Source organism: Varroa destructor, unplaced genomic scaffold (assembly GCF_002443255.2).
Source record: "Varroa destructor unplaced genomic scaffold, Vdes_3.0 BEIS01000002.1, whole genome shotgun sequence".
NCBI lineage: Eukaryota > Metazoa > Arthropoda > Arachnida > Mesostigmata > Varroidae > Varroa > Varroa destructor.
Genome location: NW_019211455.1, coordinates 16,010,060 through 16,028,181, shown reverse-complemented (window position 1 = coordinate 16,028,181; position 18,122 = coordinate 16,010,060). Strand labels below are relative to the sequence as shown.

Genomic DNA, 18,122 nt, shown 5'->3' with positions numbered 1-18,122 from the left:
TTCCGTCCGTTTCCTCGTCTTTGCCGTTACCTGCTATTCGTCTGATTTTACGTTTCCTAAATAATATAAATAAAGCTATATGGGTTCCTTCGAGTAGGTCCCCGAACGAACATGTTTTCGTTTTGGCGGTTCTACGCCATCCACTCAGAGACTGCTTGAAGAGTCCCTCTCATTGGCGAGGAGCCACCCATTTTTACACTACGAATTGCCTCTAGGCTTAGTTGGGCCGGGCTATTAACCGCACTTATAAGGGTAATGGCTTAGGTGCAACTTTGCTCTAAAAGCGAACCTCATTCATGTACATGCTCCTGCTGGTATGGTGGTCGAGGTTGGGGTTAGTGAGGAAAAACGGCACAGAGGACGCTAGAGAGATGTGTGCCACTTGAGGAAACCCAAGGCGTCTAAACTCGCCGGTCAAAAAAACAGGCCGCTCAACCATAAAATCAGCTTCCTTCTTCGCGTCTACTAGAAAATAATAGCTTTTATTTTTCTTTTTACTCAGTTGCCTGCAGTTCTTCCCTTGGTTTAAGCAGAATGGTTACATGAGGTACACTGGGTCAGCTGACCCTTTAGATGGCAAAGAGCCGTGGCCACCGCTCATTTCCTTTGTGTCTGTTTGCCTCCAACAATACCTCGTTTTAATCGCCTAGATTCCTCAAAATCGACCACTTTATTGCCGATCCCCTCCCACCTGTAACCCGTACACTTCCCAGCTTTTTCTGTTTAATTTTTCTTTTACAATCATTAGGGCATACAATCACATGACTGTGCACTTTTAATTTTCGAGTATAGCCGGTATTGCATATGTTAACCTGTAAATATTCGCGCTAACATCACGGTACGACGAGTTCAAGCTGAAAGCTCAATAGCGTATAACTTCCATATCAAATGAAAGCGCTCATGAATAGATATCGTTGTAGTGCTACTTTTCGTAGAGTATTGCTAGAGCGTTAGGAACTGCAAGGAGGAATGAATGGGCGACAATGGGCCCATTTATCACGCGCCGACATAGTTTCAATTCAGAGACATCTCTTGAGAATTCATTTTGGGCGGCGAAATGTCCTAGGCGGCGCCAAGAGTTGCCATTTTTGTAGGGTTCTGTAATATCTATTCGCATTGCAAGCGCTTGTCCTAACCGTCTTGTGTTTTTTACGTCGCACGAGTAGAAATGAAAAATAGCATCTAAGGGTCTGATTGGGTCTATCCTAAAACCGAGATCATGGTGTGGGGCGTACTTCAGGGCTATATTTAGTGCTGATTCTGGTAATGGAATACTGGCAGATGCAGGTACGCACAATGAACTTTTATATTATGGAGAAAAAGTGCAATACTTGTTCAAGCCATCGTCTTCTAGCATGACAGACACGAAACAGAGTAAACATGCCGTGCCTGCAAAATGTAATCCTCTTACAAGCTCATTAGCATTCTCCTCTTATGTCTATCGAGGATAATATGATCATGTCGATGGAATGATCTCGCGTCATACCACGAATGTAATTTCGAATCAGCGTATTCACTCTCGAACTTCCGCCTTATGCCTCGAAAAGTTTTTAGTTCAATGGCGACACACATCTGTGTAACTCAGGCACAACTAAAAAGTCAGCAAACGATTGATGCACAAGTTTTCTGCCGAAATCAATGCAGGAGACAGGTTTCGCTACCGGTGCCGGTTGCGGCTACCAGATACTTACCACCTTGGTAGAAGGACGGAGGCCAACTCACCCACCGAAACTAGAGACTGACAGACATTGTCAGGTCCGTATTAACTTTTATCTTTCATAGATTCATTCTCGCCACTTATCTTCTATTCGTTTTCTGGATTCGGCCTTTCCGCTCTCCTAAAGTCTATTCGATCTGTTCCAGTTATCTTGTCTACCATGTCCAGAATCGTCCCTTCCTCTTTTTTGAGGTTTAGCCCTGCCATTAGGTTCGCTCTCTAGCTCTCCATAGCAATGACAGGCTTCGCCTTGCGACAGTTTCTTCGACTCATTCGACAAACGATCCAAATTCTGTTTTCGCTATTGGAAGGTATTGTTTCACTGGAAGCGGTGGTTGCCAGCTGCTGGGGGTCGATTGAGAAATAATGTCACCAATGGCCTGGGCACGGCGGGCACCAGTGTTACAGTTCTTCCGTGATGCTTTCGTCACTCCATCCAGTCGTTTCGCTCAATGTGGCAGAAGAAACCGGCGACCGCAAGGGGAGGCGGTCGCTGAAAAAACCGAAAAGAGCTTCTTTTCGTCCCGTGTGATTAGACAAAAAAGCATGAAGGGTGGAAATAAACAAAACGACGATTTTTTGACAGTTCAACGCCTATCAAGTCTATGGGGACGGCACCCTTTGGCTCGTCAACAAATGAGCTCCGAGCGAAGTTTGCTGCAAGATAAATGCGGCTAATATTGCCAAAGGACTCTTCAGAAGGCCCAGGAACACTGGCCGCACACACAGACATGGAAGTGGTACGGAATGCAAGAAATAGAGGCTAGTGCACAAGAAATGGGAAAAAATTTCCTTGAAAACAAGGGTACGATCCGTAAAATAGCTCAATCTAAATATTGAAGTCGTCGTCACGACAGTTCTGCCCATCACTCTGGCTCTACAGAAAACATGTTTAATAAGTACTGCTTTTTTCTTGAAATAAACTAGCGAGTATTGTCAATCGGTGCCCTTGGCACGCGTACTCGCCGACAGGGTTTTCGTTCGTCAGTCCCCGGTTGGCCCACTAGCTCCGTCGACCCATCTTTCCTAATCTTTCTCGGGCCCACGACACTACATTCTCAAGAGTCGAGCCCACCAAGTGACTTTTACATATAATCAACAACACAAACGGGGACGAGCTTTTGAACCACATTTTGATCTATCCCGCTCCACTCTCCACCTCGTCCGCTCTTAAGTAATTTCTTAAGTGCCCAACCATCCAACTACAGTAAAGAGTTTTCGTTTCAAATGTTTGCTGCTGTGCATACGTCCTTCTACCAGACTGGACGGTGGGTCAAGGGAGAAGAGCAAAGTGAAATTGTTGGGGCATTGATGAAAAGGTTGGGTACGGAGCAAGAACGAAAAGCGGGCAAGTATCAGTCCTTGCATGGAAAATTAATCGTTTGAAATGCCACATCTGTGGCAGGAGACGGCTTGGCTCGGTTCAGGCCAACGATCCTATATGATGCCGGACTTCTGCTTTTAAGTGCAAGTTTAATGCAGTGTTAGCCCCGACAACTAACTAGAGTAAGTGTTTGATGCCCCTGCTGCTGCTACCCTTCATATCGATAGTATCTTTCAGAAACTTCTGATCAATGGCGAGCGAAAAGCAACTCGATTTTGCTAAAATACACCCCTCTACTTTTTAGTGTTTGTAAGATATACTACTAACACTGTATATCATTGAAATAATACGGTGTAGGAGATCACCGAAATACTTTGCAAGTAGATAAATGCGACGCAATATGAGGGTAATCTTTGTAAACAGTAATTATAGTAATGAAACATATTACAGTTATTCTATCTATATCGGCAAGTTAAACTTCTATTATTTTTTTTACCCGTGAATAATGTATTGAACGCAACTATATACATATGTGTATATAGTTGCAGCATTAAAAAATTTTTTTAATGCTGCAACATAACAACTAAACGTATACCAGAACCGAACTGAAGGTCCGCTGCGTAACGCTGATTATGTAGCTAAGGGACGATGGAAATCGTCATAACGCACCTTGACCATGCAGTGCAATATAAACTGACATAAAGCCAAACATATACTCAGAGCAAAGTCACCGAATTGACTAAATGCGAACAACCTTGAGATTTCAAGAAATCAAGAGAAAACAGCCATCACAAGCATGATTATTGTTTGCCCTGACTGATGCACATTCACACTGTGTTGTTACAAGCGAATCCGGTAGACGTTGAAATTTCGAAAAGCACTTTTAAACTACGCGCCACTTGCAGACGAAATTTGACTGCTAAATACTCCAGTCTTTTGGAAATTCGCGAATGATAACCGGCTAATTTTATCGTTGAAGAAAAGAGTTCGGAAGGAAAATATCTTATAGTCTCGAAAATGCACCGTTTATGGACAAGTTTTTTGTTGTTCGAGGGTCATAGTGCGGAAATTTATCGAAGATTCACGAAGACATTAAGCAAAAGGGCCCTAGATGAAAACGTAGTACGCTAATGGTACAAACGTTTGAACAACTTTGACTGGAGTATTTCAAGTCAGCGCAAATGTGACTAGGTGTCGGGACCTGAAGGACAAAGCGTATTGCGGCAATTGAGGAGGGTTTTCACCAAAGCAGAGCTTGAAGGTTAAATGCTCTGTCAGCTAAAATTATAAACCAAGTACATAAAATGGATAAAGAATGGGTCAGCTGTAAGTTCACTCCAGGCAAGTTAAAAATGCTAGTAATGTACCTCATGTGGAATTTGTGAAACATGAGTAGGCAAAAACCTGCCTGGAGCATACACTCGCTATAAACATAGCATGGTTTAATTTCTATCATCAGCCGGAAACGACTTGGTGAGAGAATGGCGAAGCCTTAGAGAAAAATCGAACTCAGTGGCAGTGTCGAGTAGGATTGAACGCAAGCATGGATGGATATCAGGGGAATCTGTTATTATGAGATACTCGTTGAAAATGCAACAATGGATGCGGCCCGCTCTCTCGGATCCTTTCCCGGACGATTATCACGGAGATCAAAAGCGGGCAGCCTAGTTACTTGATAAAACACTAGACGTCGCCATGCCTCAGTTACTTTCTGGATGTGGCAAAGCAATATCTGACATTGACTTTAAGCCGATCCCGATCTGAATGTGTGTTATTACGGGGGTTTTCATGTTTTAAAAGACCAAACGCTGGACAGGAATATTCTACTGCCGGTTTACTTCCAGAAACCATAAAGAGAAAAATTGTATTTCTGAACGACAATGGTGGATCTGTGGTTGTTCAGAAGCTGCCAAAGAACTAGGACAAGTGTGTAATAATGAAGGAGAGTACCTCTAACTCATCATTGTATAAAAACTATAATTTTAACCCAACTAATTTATAAGTTATTAAAGTCCACCGGATTCATTTGTAGGAACCTAAAATATTGCTTTTACTACCAAAGCATCAATGTTGGACTCAAAAAACAATAAAGTCGGCAAAAGCAAAAACAGGTCATCAAATTGTGTGTTTCTTTTTTTGTTCACGCGCACTATGCGATTCGTCTAGCACGACTATACTACCCTCCCAATCATTCATCAGTCCATTATGCCGCTTGTTACACCACGTAGGATGACGTCATGCATGAGAAGAAAGGCGAACGCAACGGAGGGACAGACCTCCAATCCCTAAGGGAACGCAACTTCCAGCTAACGCTGATTCTAAGAACACGTAAGTTCACAAAAAGAGGGAGGCGTTCTGTGCATTTCGGGTCCCCGCAGGGAAAACTAGTTCACGGCGATACTCTGCACGAAAACTTTGCCTGACGGCAGCCGACTCTTCGTCGATTCCCCCGCAGTGGCCGGCTCTTTCCACAGAGTCGTGTTTCTTTCTAGCTAGTTGTTTTTTTTCTACCTAGTTTTGAAAGTTTGATCCTTTTTGGCAGATAGTAAAGTTGAAGAAAGCGTCCCTAGTGCTTTTGTTTACGGCGTCTCATTCAACTGACCCTTAGGCCATTAAGAGAAATATATTCTGTTTCTTGCTTTTACGCCCCATGCCTTTTTTCCAGGGCTCTTGTTTAAAAGAGAACGCCACCAAAGCGAATTAGAGTGTCTTGTAAACACATCTTCACTAACACTGCCTTTCCTAATCGAATACGACTCTGTTTCTCTCCAAAGCAGCGAGAGGCTGTCCGCCTCAGTATGAACTAGATCTCAGGTCGTGCATTACAGTCCGACTTTGCTAAAATTAGCCGTTGGTCGACAATTTCGTTCACATAAATTCAACGTGCGCCTTTTGTTTTTGAGCTTCGGCTCAGGACAGCAGAGTAACAGTTTGTTCCTTACGGATAAACGCATGATGGCCGGACGATCTTCGCGCCGCACTCAAACGATAAGCTGGTTACGCGATTTTTTACTCGCTCGAAAGTGTTAAGGTACAACAGCTATAGAATCACTATAAAATCCTGGGAAACCCCGCAGGCCTTTTTGTTCTTGGATAGCAACGCCAGCACCCGCGGTGAGAGCGCCACGATAACACCAGCGCGTGTTTTTCCTCACAGTTACTATGTTTAGTGGCAAACATCAGATCAACTGTATTGGCCTACTGCCTAGAGCCAAGCTGCTCGACGACGCAGCGATGGAGTGTCTGTTGAGACATGCTCTGTTGTTATTGCGAATCACAGCGTTAATAGTGGAGTCGACGCAAATTGGGAATTCTTCTAGGTGGAAACAGGTCCCGTTCTACCAGCACCTGTCTAAACTGCCTTTCTGAGTGTCTGTTATGGCGTCAAATGCTAGTGAATATGGCAGCCTACGAGCTGATAATGATGCGTAGTTCTGTCTAACCGGCCCGTGCGATTTCACCGGAAGCTGCAGCAGGATCAACAGCGGCAACGTATACGCGATCGGATTTGACAGAAAAACGAACTCATCACGATCTGATGTAATGGTTCAGATGGCATATTTCACTCAATCTTCGGATACTGTGTCAGATAAATTTACCTTCAGCAGAATACACGCACATACACTTGAGATAAATACATAATATTAGTATTGATGTTTCCCATAGTGTGTTTGTATTGGGGCGAAATCGAATCTTGTTTTGCTGCAGTCGTTTGCCCCTCCATATTTTAAGTAACGTATCGATTTTATTACTTTTCTTTTTTCATAATTAACATAAAATGTCACTCGTCTAGATCTGTTTGCCAGAGTATTATCTTTATTTCATTTAACCAGCTCATCCGCGTAGCAAGATTTGCCAGTTCGCGGTGCATGTATGTCTGCTATCAATAAACAGTAAGTTTAGTGAGTGTGTCAACTTCACGTCATTGGAAAGGCATTTTTGGGTACGAAATATTTTTTCCATGCACAGAAGACATTTTAGGAACATTTCAAATCCTTTATCTGATGATTTATTTTTCTTATTATCAGTCCTTCTCCTTTAACCTTCTTTCTTTTTTCAAGGCAAGAATTCTCCTTTACTTATTTTTTGTTTTCTAGGGCAGCTGGAAGACTGCTATTTTTACTGGTCGACGGACCGTTGCCCCTAATCGCCCCGTAAAGAACCGCCACACCCCTGTGTCTGAGCTGGTATGAATGTTTCAGGCCAACCGCACCCGACTCGCAACGTCGATCTGCTTTGCCCTTACTCCCTTTAGCCCGAAATCCAGCAGCCTCTCCACTGAACCGCTCCAACACACAGAGACACGTAGAAGATTCCAACCTGAGTACGCCGCCGCCTCCTCTCTCTCTCTCTCTCTCTCTCTCTCTCCCCCATGGGCAATCTGATATGGCCGATAGGTTGCGGTGCGCCCATCGCTATATTGCCTTTGCCAGACGGAAATAGTAATAGCAAGACCAATACTAGTTTATGAAACATGCACGTCTCTGCAATGCGCTGCTAGGAGGAATAGTTAACTCAAACAGCAGGAAGAAGCATATTGAAGTCCGTACTGAACAAATATGCGCTAACAGGGCCGAATCGACTTGGCCTGGCTTCTATACTTATTCGCGTGTCTCGCATCTGCCACCGCGCCTAGGAAAAATAGGCATTAAGAAAGGCAAAAACCTATGCGCATTGTTGTAACGGGCCATCGCAGTCCCTTTAGCTGACTGACAACCGGACTATGTTTTTTCTGTAGTTTAGTAGTCACCTTAGTATCAGTAAGTTGACTTCAGTGTTTATCTTTTCTCCTTGGAGCTCTATACAATAGCTATATAAGTGTTATTTTTTCGTTGGTGGACGACAACGATGGGTGTTGTTAAAATCTGTTGAATTGTTTGACGACAGTATCAGAAATGGGACTTAAAATGTTTATTTAGCCTATTGATTAGACTGCGCAATTTTTGAACCCTCATAAAAGATAGCTCTGTAGCTTGTTGTTTTTAAGTGTATGACCCTGCGTTTTGAAAGAAAAAATATGGATCTTTACTACTCACTTAAATTATTGTTGTATATACAAATCAACATCTCCGTACGCACAACGTACGTTATTTTATCTGTTCTTTCATAGGAAATCTCATGGGCTTCAAAAAGTTTTATTGCTTGTTGACATAGTGAGCGTCCCCTTACCAGAGAAGAACTCAAAAAGTTTATAGTACCTTGTCGAAATAATGAATCAAGTTCATAGTGCCTACTGAGTCGGAGCACTAGCTGATTTCCTTTTGTATTCATTACCGATCGGATTTGATTGTTCTGCTAAGGAGGGTAATGAAATTCAATCGTCTCCATATCCATGTTGTTGCTCCTTGGGTTTCTATATTAAATTTTTGCCTGCATTTGTACGCTGGTAGACAGGACACCAAGAATATTGTCGGCCATTGAGTTTAATGATATCGGAGGGTCGGTCTGCCATACCTTTTAGCGACTCTTCCGCTAAAAATCCTCGGGTACATTGCAGCTAACTTTGTATTGCCGAAAAAGAATCGGAAATAATCGCTGGGTATCAACCATTTGTATTAATAGATTATAGAATTATATACCTAGTACCATTTTCAGCTCGCCTCGTCGACAGCGGAACATCGGACTGAAATTTTCACCGACCCATATAATGCAGGCAAGTTTATCACGACAGTGTCGTGCTTTTTTAATTAATACTCAATCTTTCAAGAGAACAAACCTCACCCAAGCTCTGTTGTCACTTCATAATATGACCAATATCTCTACTGATAATAATAATAATAAAACACAAGATAATGTATAAGATGTGTCCCGAAAGAACAATGGGATCCACTCTATAACGCTGTAGTTCTCCAATAAAATATTTTAATGTGTACACTATTTGCGTCTTTCGTCTATCTTGGCTGCTAATATTTATAGTACTTCAAATTGTTTCAATGTGAAAGGAAGTTTTACCTACCGAAGCCAGAGTTTTAGATACGATCACAATCAATTCAGACTTATAAGGATGTTTTCCACGATTTTCGCGTGGACTCACTGCGCACTTCTTCTCTAGCGAAAACAGGTACCCTCCATCTGAAGCATGCTCTCTATAGCGCTCGACAAAGATTCAAGCCTAACTCCGGCCAGACCAATAAACTAACTGGGGCTTTCAAATACCAGATAGCCTCTTCCTTACCACAGCAGCCCGATGGCCACATTTGTGGGGGCTTGGTTAAATTCTTTGAAGCTTTCAATCAGCAGATGGCTATTTTCTTTGCCACAAAGACCAGCTTGCCAAACTTGTCGAGGCTTTCAAGCCGGATGGTTCTCTTTTCTAACACAACGGCCAGATGGTTAAGCTCGTTGGAACTTTCAACTACCAGATGACCCTCTTCTCTGCCACAACGGCTAAATGGCCAGGCTCGTTGGAGCTTTCAAGTCCTAACCGGTTCTCGATGTTGATGGTCAACCTTGTTTGGATTTTCAAGCCGGATGGTTTTCTTCCAGATGGTTAAGCTCGTTGGGGCTTTCAAGCACCAAGGGCTTATTCAAGCTAGAAACCTGGAAGCCTAGTCGTTACGACAACGTTTATTTAGTATAGAACTCCAGCATGATCGGTCTGATTGAAGTCAAACCGTCATTATCAGCGCTGGCCGACTGATAAGACTATCCGAGCTAATATCGGAAGAGTGGAAAAGCTACTGGAAAGTATCGTATAACTAATATAATGTAAGAAGGTGATATTTTTCAACTTGTTAATGATGATAAATCCATTCCAAGAACAGGAGGAAAGCGCTATTCGAATTGTCAGCGGTAGCGGCGCCGTCATCAATGCAGATTATAACGACGTCTTCATCACCTACAACCACGAAATTATGTCCACGATAATTCCCCTCAAAATAAAGGGGAGAAGGCAGCTCGAACTCAACGAGCTGAAGCAGGCAAGACTATTTCATCGAGTCGGCGCCGATGGCCAACCACTTGTCAAACCTGACCGTAATAGCAGTTTCTAGCCATATAATTTTTCTATCTCGTTAGGAGAGCTATTGCGCGTTTCCTCATCGCGCGATGTATATGAATATTCATCTACTATTTCGCATAGTAATCATACATACGTGTTCAAATAATGACCCTTTTTAATACTCAGAAAAGGACACCGTACCTTTTGTATTATAACAGCTAAGGTACTCACTTTAGCTTAGTAAAATCCGTCGGGTAGCGGGCGAACTCTTCAAGGAAATGTGACAATGTGTGATCTCTACAAATCATATAATATTATAGCATTCCAGGTTGAAGTAACCGATACCGCTCAATTAAGACGAACAGTATTTGTACATCCACATGCATTAGGGAAACTCTTCGGATCCATATCACATGAGGTCTAAAAAGACCTGCTACAAACACCGTTGTTATTTCCATTAAGAAACGCGTCGTAAAAGCCACCGGGGCCGGCTTCGAATTGCCAACGATGAGGGCCTCAAAGCCAAAGGACGGATTTTTATGCTGGGACCCCAGTTACAATAATAGTAACATTGGCCCGAAAAAATGTAGTACTGCGAGCTAATGAAGGTGAAAAGCAATTCAAGTACGTTGTTGAAATATACTTATATGTAGAGGCCGCTTGCTACTTCCTCATTGTCTGTCGTTTGCGCTTCACCGCATACGAGTTCTGCATACCGAATACGCTGACTTTACTGGCATTTTTTGGCATTGTACCAACGAGGTAACCAGGTGCAGGAGAAGGACGACGATGAAACGACAACGAATTGCCAGTGAGGGCAAGTGCTGGAAGTGTCAGCATTGTTGCATTTGAAGACTGTCTTTTTTCGTAGTCGGTGGGGAAGAAAAGGGAGGGCCATACAGCGTTGAAAAAAGCTACTACCCCAGCACGTCCAACCCATATAGCACGTCTGGAGGGGAAATGTCCAAGGACGACGGTCGATGGCAGGATGACACTGAGCCCGTTCCAGCGAATAACGAGCTGCGTGCGGTCGCATGTTGAGGCGTTCCGAATATTCAGCAAGAAAACTGCGATCTAAGGACTGACTTTCGTCAGGCCCCTCCACGATGATCAAACAGTGGCAGTGATGAAGGTTTCAAACAGCTTTAACTACAGCCAGACAATCAACCAGCCCTCAACAGTTTGTTCAGTTGCAGCTTACGGCCACAAGCCCGTACCGCAGTAGCTTTCTTTGCCTCTTAACCAGCAAAGGGCCAGCAAACCTCGATGCGTCTACTGCCTCCGGTAACACTAAGCGCTTTAGCAGTTCTATAAACAATAACGGCGTACCTGCAGTTGGCGTACACAATTTGCAAAGAGCAGCTAGAAGGCATCGCAGAAGCTCCAGCTTTGACGGTTCTTCAGCAACTTTGCTGTCTTCCAGCGTCGTCTTGTCTCGTTCGTTATGTCGGTGTTTCGTAGTTTTTGCGTGTTTAGGCCTAATCTTGGCCTAACTGCCCCCGTCTCTTTGGGGTGTTTCACCCTATAAGTCTGTTTAGGAGTGGCACATGTCCATATGAACAGCAAAAAAGCCGGAGATAATATGGACGCCTGTTAATGAGCCTGCGAGCTCCCCATAAAATTGAGCAACGTAGTAATTCAGCCCGTACTTCTCAGTAAGGAGTGCGGTGATGAGGAAATTTATAAAAATGGTAGTTTTCTCCTTGTTGTATTCTCTTGGTGCCGTTGCGGCCGAACGATTCATTGTGTGACTTGCGTTGAGCATGGATGGTCCATTTATAGCCGCTGTATCTCTTAAAGGCCCTTGAAAAGGGCTGCTTTGGTAAAGAAAGCGCGGTAAGGATCATTGGAATTACAAGGGTCAAAGGGGGCCACAGAGGAATGTAAAAAGGAACAAAAAAAAAGCCAAACGCTTTTAGTTTTGACTGCGGTATCCGACCAGCTACTTACGCTATCGGCGGCGCCAGCGTCGCTCAAGCTATTGCTAGCGGTGGCTGTTGTGTCTCACACTTGAATCACCGCGATAGCCTTCGATGGGGCTGAATGGGAGGTGGTGAAGGGCAAATCCCATTGCATTTTTGTCTCGCGTTGCTCGTAGAATAAGCGACACCCTGCATGATACCTCATCCTAGTTGGAACCCACTCCAAGACGCTGCTCGGCCCATTTCGACAACGGCTGGTACACCCTTTGCCCCGGTGGTGTGCCGTCGACTGTACGTAACACCGGTCTTGGACTACAGGAAGCGAGCGGCCATCTACATTGTGTCGTCTTTACGGAGGCTTCGCCATCGCAACATAGATTCACGACAACGTGTGCTTATCGTTGCTGCATGAAGCATGGCACCTGTACGGCGCTGCTATGTTGAGAAAGAAAAATGTCTGAAACGGCTGCTGGGCTTAGAAGGAAAAGGATAACGTATATCCCTGTACGAAAGGGCAAAAAGGACGATGTGAAAAGAAGGTAGTTCAGAACAGGACACAAGCACGAACTGGTGAAGAGCTTTTGGAGAGCTCGCTGCTCGTTACTCCGACGCCAATGACAAAGCCCAACGCGATGCCTTGTCTGACAGGCCGTTCACAAACCAAAGCGTCTTCCCATCGTTGAGTGTCATTCCGACCGAAATAACAATCTGTCAATTTTTATAGTGCATGTTTCTTCTTCTGATCGTTTGAAAGGCTAAGGAAGGAACAAATAGGGCCAGAGGCCATTGAATGAAATACTTCATTTCAGGAAGGAGGGAGGAGGAGGAGGCAGGGGCAGGGATAACTGTGCTGGTGGCTTTGGAGCATGCTTTCACTTAGATGGTAATCGCTGGAATCAGGGAGAACGACGACTTGAAATAGTGAGAACCAAAAAGAGAAACTGATTCTTAGCAAAAAGGCCGGCGTGGGGATTGAAGAGAGAACAAAAAATAATCCCACCTCAACGCTAGAACGTTTTCGCGAGAAAGAAACGTCACCCGGTCCGTTAGCCCAGCTCTCCCGACATCGGTTATCCGCGGATCACGCAACAATGTACAGTTGGATACACATGAGCAAAACCGCTGCAAGCAGACATACTTTGCACGCAATTTAGACCCAAGTATAAACTTTTATGATAAATCTATCTCATTAAGCAAGGAATTGTCAAGGTCGTTAAAGGCGTTTCTATAATTTTAAGTTACCACTAAAAAAGGTAAAAATACAGCGCAGCAAGTAAGAGGATGTTTAGTGAGAAATCTCCAAGGCATAATTTTATAAAACAGAAATTTTATTACACACTTATTTTTTGAGTAAATCTATATCTGTAGTATTTTATAGTAGAAATATAATTACTATATATTATAAATATACATGAGCTATAGATAATATCTCACAACTAACTCTGAAAAAGGATAAGAAACAATGTTTTTTCCAGTTTTTATTCGTATCGATTTTCGCGGATTGATTTATTAGAGATATCACTTAGAGATATGCGAATGGTTTCTGTTTAATAGATTGAAGGTCCGTTATTATGCCTTAGCAGTTCGGCGTGCATGACATAGGCGTCAGTCAGGCCTCACTTCACTCCGTTGACTGACAACCATAAACGGTTGATAATTGATTGATCATGTTCAAGATGTTAACGCAAACAATGGACAACTGAATTCAAACATCGAAGCAACATTATTGCTATTAGCAATACACACCCTACCAAACGCGAGACCTTTAAGGAACGGTCACTGCTACGACGCATCAATTAAATCATAAAATTAAACTCTCAACCGGTACCCACCTCGTCCAGCGTTCCGCTACCCTCAATCATAAGATCATGACAGTCGAAACGTTAGTGACTGCTTGAATCGTAACAAGAAATTGACGCTCAAGGAGTCTAGTGGAACGAGCCGAAAAGAGTGGTAGACGTTAATGAAATAAGGAATGGACAAACGAGAGCGGATAACGGACGATGGGGCGGGGGTGGGAGTGTGAATGAATAACTCAGTCAAACAATGGCTACAAAAGCAAGGAAGAGCAGCTCTTTAACATATTCCATGGACATCAGCTTTATGACATCGTGGCACAGCTGAGTCGCAAGATCGGATAGAAATTCAGCAGCTGAAGGAAAGAAACCAAGCCACTATAAGGAAGCAGAAATAAAATGCGCCCATGCGTCTGAGCGTTTAACGGCAGCAGGGAAAATCCTATGCCGACGTAAATGTAAAAAGATGAATAATCGACGCATGATGGGTGCTGCTTAAAAATACTTAGGAAAGGATCTAAAGATATGCTTGCAAATGAAGCCGACTATTAGATGTTTTAATTTATTTTACCAGGTGCCCCGTTCTGTGAACCTATGGATGAGCTGCCTTCTTCAGCAAATATTATCGGACCCATTAATAGTCGCTCAGCCGGTGACCTCATTCAATTCAAAGAAAACGGCCTGTATATAATTATTACTACCACACCACAATATAGGACTAGGGTTAGACAGCACAGCTAGGTCTAACTAAGGCAATTTATTCTAAATCCGAGTTATCTTCATGTGAAAAGTACATACCCATTTTAGCTAACCTCCTTCGTGTTTGGTAACCCTAGTAACACAAGAGCGTTGGTATGACACGCTCCACTGTCGCTCACGTAAGCCGGCAATAGCAAAAAGAAAAGCATCATGATAATAGTCCTACTGTTAATGTAAACTCAAGGCTATTTAAATCAACGAAAGACGATGCCATCATGAAAGGCATGTCCGAAGTACTTGTAAACGCAAATAATGATGACGTCATCATGGCGTTAAACAATAACGATAGCTTCGCGTCCCTATGGCAAAATGCTGTTGTTGTTACTGACGCTATACAACTACACATCATCAGCCACTTGAACGCGGAAGAGATAATAAATAAGCGGCACTGTTCATTTTTGCATAGTTACCTCAGCAGATGGCCGACTGCTGGACGCCGCCAACATCGGCCAAGCGCAAAGCGGTCGGCGTTGACAATCGCAGTTGCGCTGAGTATGGCCGATATGCAGCTTGTAAATAGCCAGAGCGGGTGGTCGTAGCTGACGGAGATGTTTGCTGCGGGATATGATCGTAATTGTATATGTTTGTGTTAAATTCAGTAACGGCACCCCGTTCTCCCCGCCGCCATTACCCTTTCCATGTTAGCTTCCGCTAACTAGCTAGCTGACTGGCTGATATGACTAAGCGAGTGACAAAGCCGGTCGTCAAGCTATCGCCGAACAGTAAACATCGCAAGCAATGTGATATTAGTCGCTATTATAGTTAAATTGAGCTCGACCATGTAATATATAGTGTACTATAGAGCGTATATAAGTAGCACGCTCAAAGTTTTCGCGATCCACAGAACGACTACGCCAATGACACGTGCTCAACAGACTGTAAACGTCGTTCGCCAACGTCATATCGGCGCAGATTTGTACCGAGCAAAGCTCTGCCCTCGGTGACAAATCGAATTTGCTTAGTTAGTAAAGTCTAATGGTGAAGTCTCGCAATCAGACCGAGAACGTGCGTTGCTGAACGTCCGCACTGGGACGAGATGTCACCAAGGTCGACGAAGCGCGGGGGAAAGTCAATAGATCTAGCAACACTCGTAGCTGTCGAGTGTAATTTTTCACAGAAACGTCGCGGCCAGCAGAGACAGGGATTTCGATGGTAGCAGAGATAAAAGCAAACATTTGACGACCCGAGAAAACCAGAAACTTTTCGTTGCCGGCCACCTGGCGGACGGCTGGCTGGATGGTGACTGTGCCTTCGTACCTTCGTAATGGCAGTAGCAAGCTTCATTTTCGACTTCGTTCTGCATGCGCTACCATTATCATAAATACTATATCTATCGTTAATATGTTCAGCGATCTCAATTAATGACAGCCGAGCTTGCGTTACTGGTTCCGCCGGACAACTCTTCGTATCGTTCTCTGACGTGGGAAAAAGCGTATAGCTCGAAGATATTACCTTTTAAGAGATATTTACGTAGGTCTATTACTTAACGCGTTCACACTGCTAACGTTTAAATCAAGCTTATTAGAAAACACTCGCTACAGACTACAGAACTATTTTATTCTTACTATAAGTGATAGCATATTATTATTTCTACTAAATAGATAGTGCACTCATGACCTGTTGTTGGACGTGGAAACACTTTCTTTTTATGGTTCATTGCGATTCCTTAAGCGTAGTCAAATCTATTCCTTCCGATTTCCTCCCGCCACGTACGAGGAAATACGCCAATACACACGCGTGATGATACTTGTGTGTAAAGATACATATTCCATCCGGTGACATTTCGAAACAATCTTGCCAGATACAATTGGCACCTACACGGTGAGTTAACAGTTGCATGCAACTTGAATAACTTGAGCAGATTTACTTGTTGTGTACTCTGCGAGACCGTTCAGAGTTGTAACAAACTTAGTAATAGGCGCCTGCGGTAGCGGCGGCGGCGGCAAAATTCCGCGGTTATGAAAAAAGTTAGGATGAATCACAAGAATTGATATTTTTTATGAGCAGAAATGCAATGTTCCCTATATGCCTGTATAATATACTGAAATGCTGAGTAATACATAGCAAAATTCGCACCGATTTTACCTCTACATGTGTGTCTATTGTGTCGACGCACGATGGAAATATATAAGAGTAAAAATATTTTTAAAAAAATAGAGAAACTATTGTATGCCTTAGCAGGACAAGGTGCTGTGTATATATATGAGCAATATACTGAGGATGGCTACAAGTCCACTAACGGAGTAGTAAAAACACTTCTAGAAATGTTTCTACCCAAAAGACACAAAAAACTTGGATGTGTAATAGTTGTAAAAAATGAAGGAGAACAGATCAGCGCCCTATGTAAAAACTCAGAGAATTCGAGGTGTTATTTCTTAACAGCCCCTGTGTGAACCAAGACAACGGCACTTCCGCCATCCCTCATCAAGGGGTAAATCATAAGGAATACATTACATTTCCCAGTTGGAGTGGTTTATTTGGGTTTATTTATCAATACCTGTCTGCATACGTGTGTTACCTTGATGGGCAGGAACTTACCGTGGGGTAGTTCATGGTAAAAAATGACTCCAGATTGCCGTAGAGATTAGGGTCGGTCCCCGTGAGCGGCTTAAGGATCGAGACGCCTTGTAACGGGACCTCAACCGATGCCACGGTCTTCTTTCGGTGTAACTTAAGCTTGCTAGAAATAACGAATCACAGAAAAAACACCATGAAACATTTTAAACGTTGAAAAAACACGATGACTTTTCAATCTATTGTTGTCCTTGAGAGCCTAAAATGACGCCTATCGAAGATAATGTATATAGGAATAGATTCTGGGAGCGCTGTGTGTTGCATATCATTGTATTAGCATGTTTCAGCTATACGTTATGTTAAATTACTAAGCAATCACAAGATAGCGACTGACTTTTAATTTCTGTATCTTGCTCTAAACCGTCCTAGAAACATCCTGATAGGCTGGCAGCAGAAGAGGTACTTATGACCTCCCGGTAGTCCAACAGTCGGATCAAACTGAGTTGATCAACCCAGTTATTCGAAATACTCTTCCTGTGCGTGTTTTATCAGAATTAGCGGAATATAATTTATGATGTTTACGATACCGCCTTACTGTAGCAGCTCGTAGAATCAGGCCGGCGGTCAATTTAAGACAAAAATAAATTGATGATATTGCTATGACCGTTGTTTTTCTCGTCCACAATGGCGCGCTTTTTTTTTTTTTACAGGTAAAGCTAACAGACACCCCTTACAACTGTTACGCAAGAAATATATCTATGTATTTATTAAAGGTCATAATCGAATCGAAAAATTGCTTTATTGAAATCTAACGACCACTCCGACCCTTATGGTCCTGCCAGCCCAACAATAGGACGCAACGTATCCTATTGCAATACGTTAATAAACTACTTTAGCATAAAGCTAACACCCGCGCGGTTAGGCGTTCATCACTTGATACGTAATCGCATAATCTCTATGTAATATTCATTTATTAATAAAGTATTTCTTACTTTAAGTTAGGGCTAACTTATTGGGGCTATTAAAAGGATATGCCACCGTCAAGAAGTGAGTCTAGCGGAAAAAACTATATTGTAGTGCGCATACTTAAAGCTATATTCTTTTTCTTAGTGGCGTTTTTTACGACAGCTCTTAAGCAAATATATATATA

At 43.1% G+C, this 18,122-nt stretch overlaps 1 protein-coding gene across 6 annotated transcripts in view; it reads right to left on the bottom strand.

Annotated features, from left to right (window-relative positions):
- GlcT (ceramide glucosyltransferase) overlaps nucleotides 1-18,122 on the bottom strand; it is a 130,909-nt gene that overhangs the window by 51,419 nt on the left and 61,368 nt on the right. For 5 of the 6 annotated variants that reach the window (XR_015321401.1, XM_086980434.1, XM_022794502.2 and 2 more), the window contains one exon: nucleotides 16,997-17,138. The exons of the other annotated variant lie outside the window; for it this stretch is intronic. Coding sequence is in view for 4 of the 5 variants with exons in the window: in XM_086980434.1 (XP_086836560.1) it covers nucleotides 16,997-17,138 (142 nt within the window). In the remaining variant the exon portion in view is untranslated. The remainder of the gene's footprint in view (nucleotides 1-16,996; nucleotides 17,139-18,122) is intronic. 6 annotated transcript variants of the gene reach the window in all.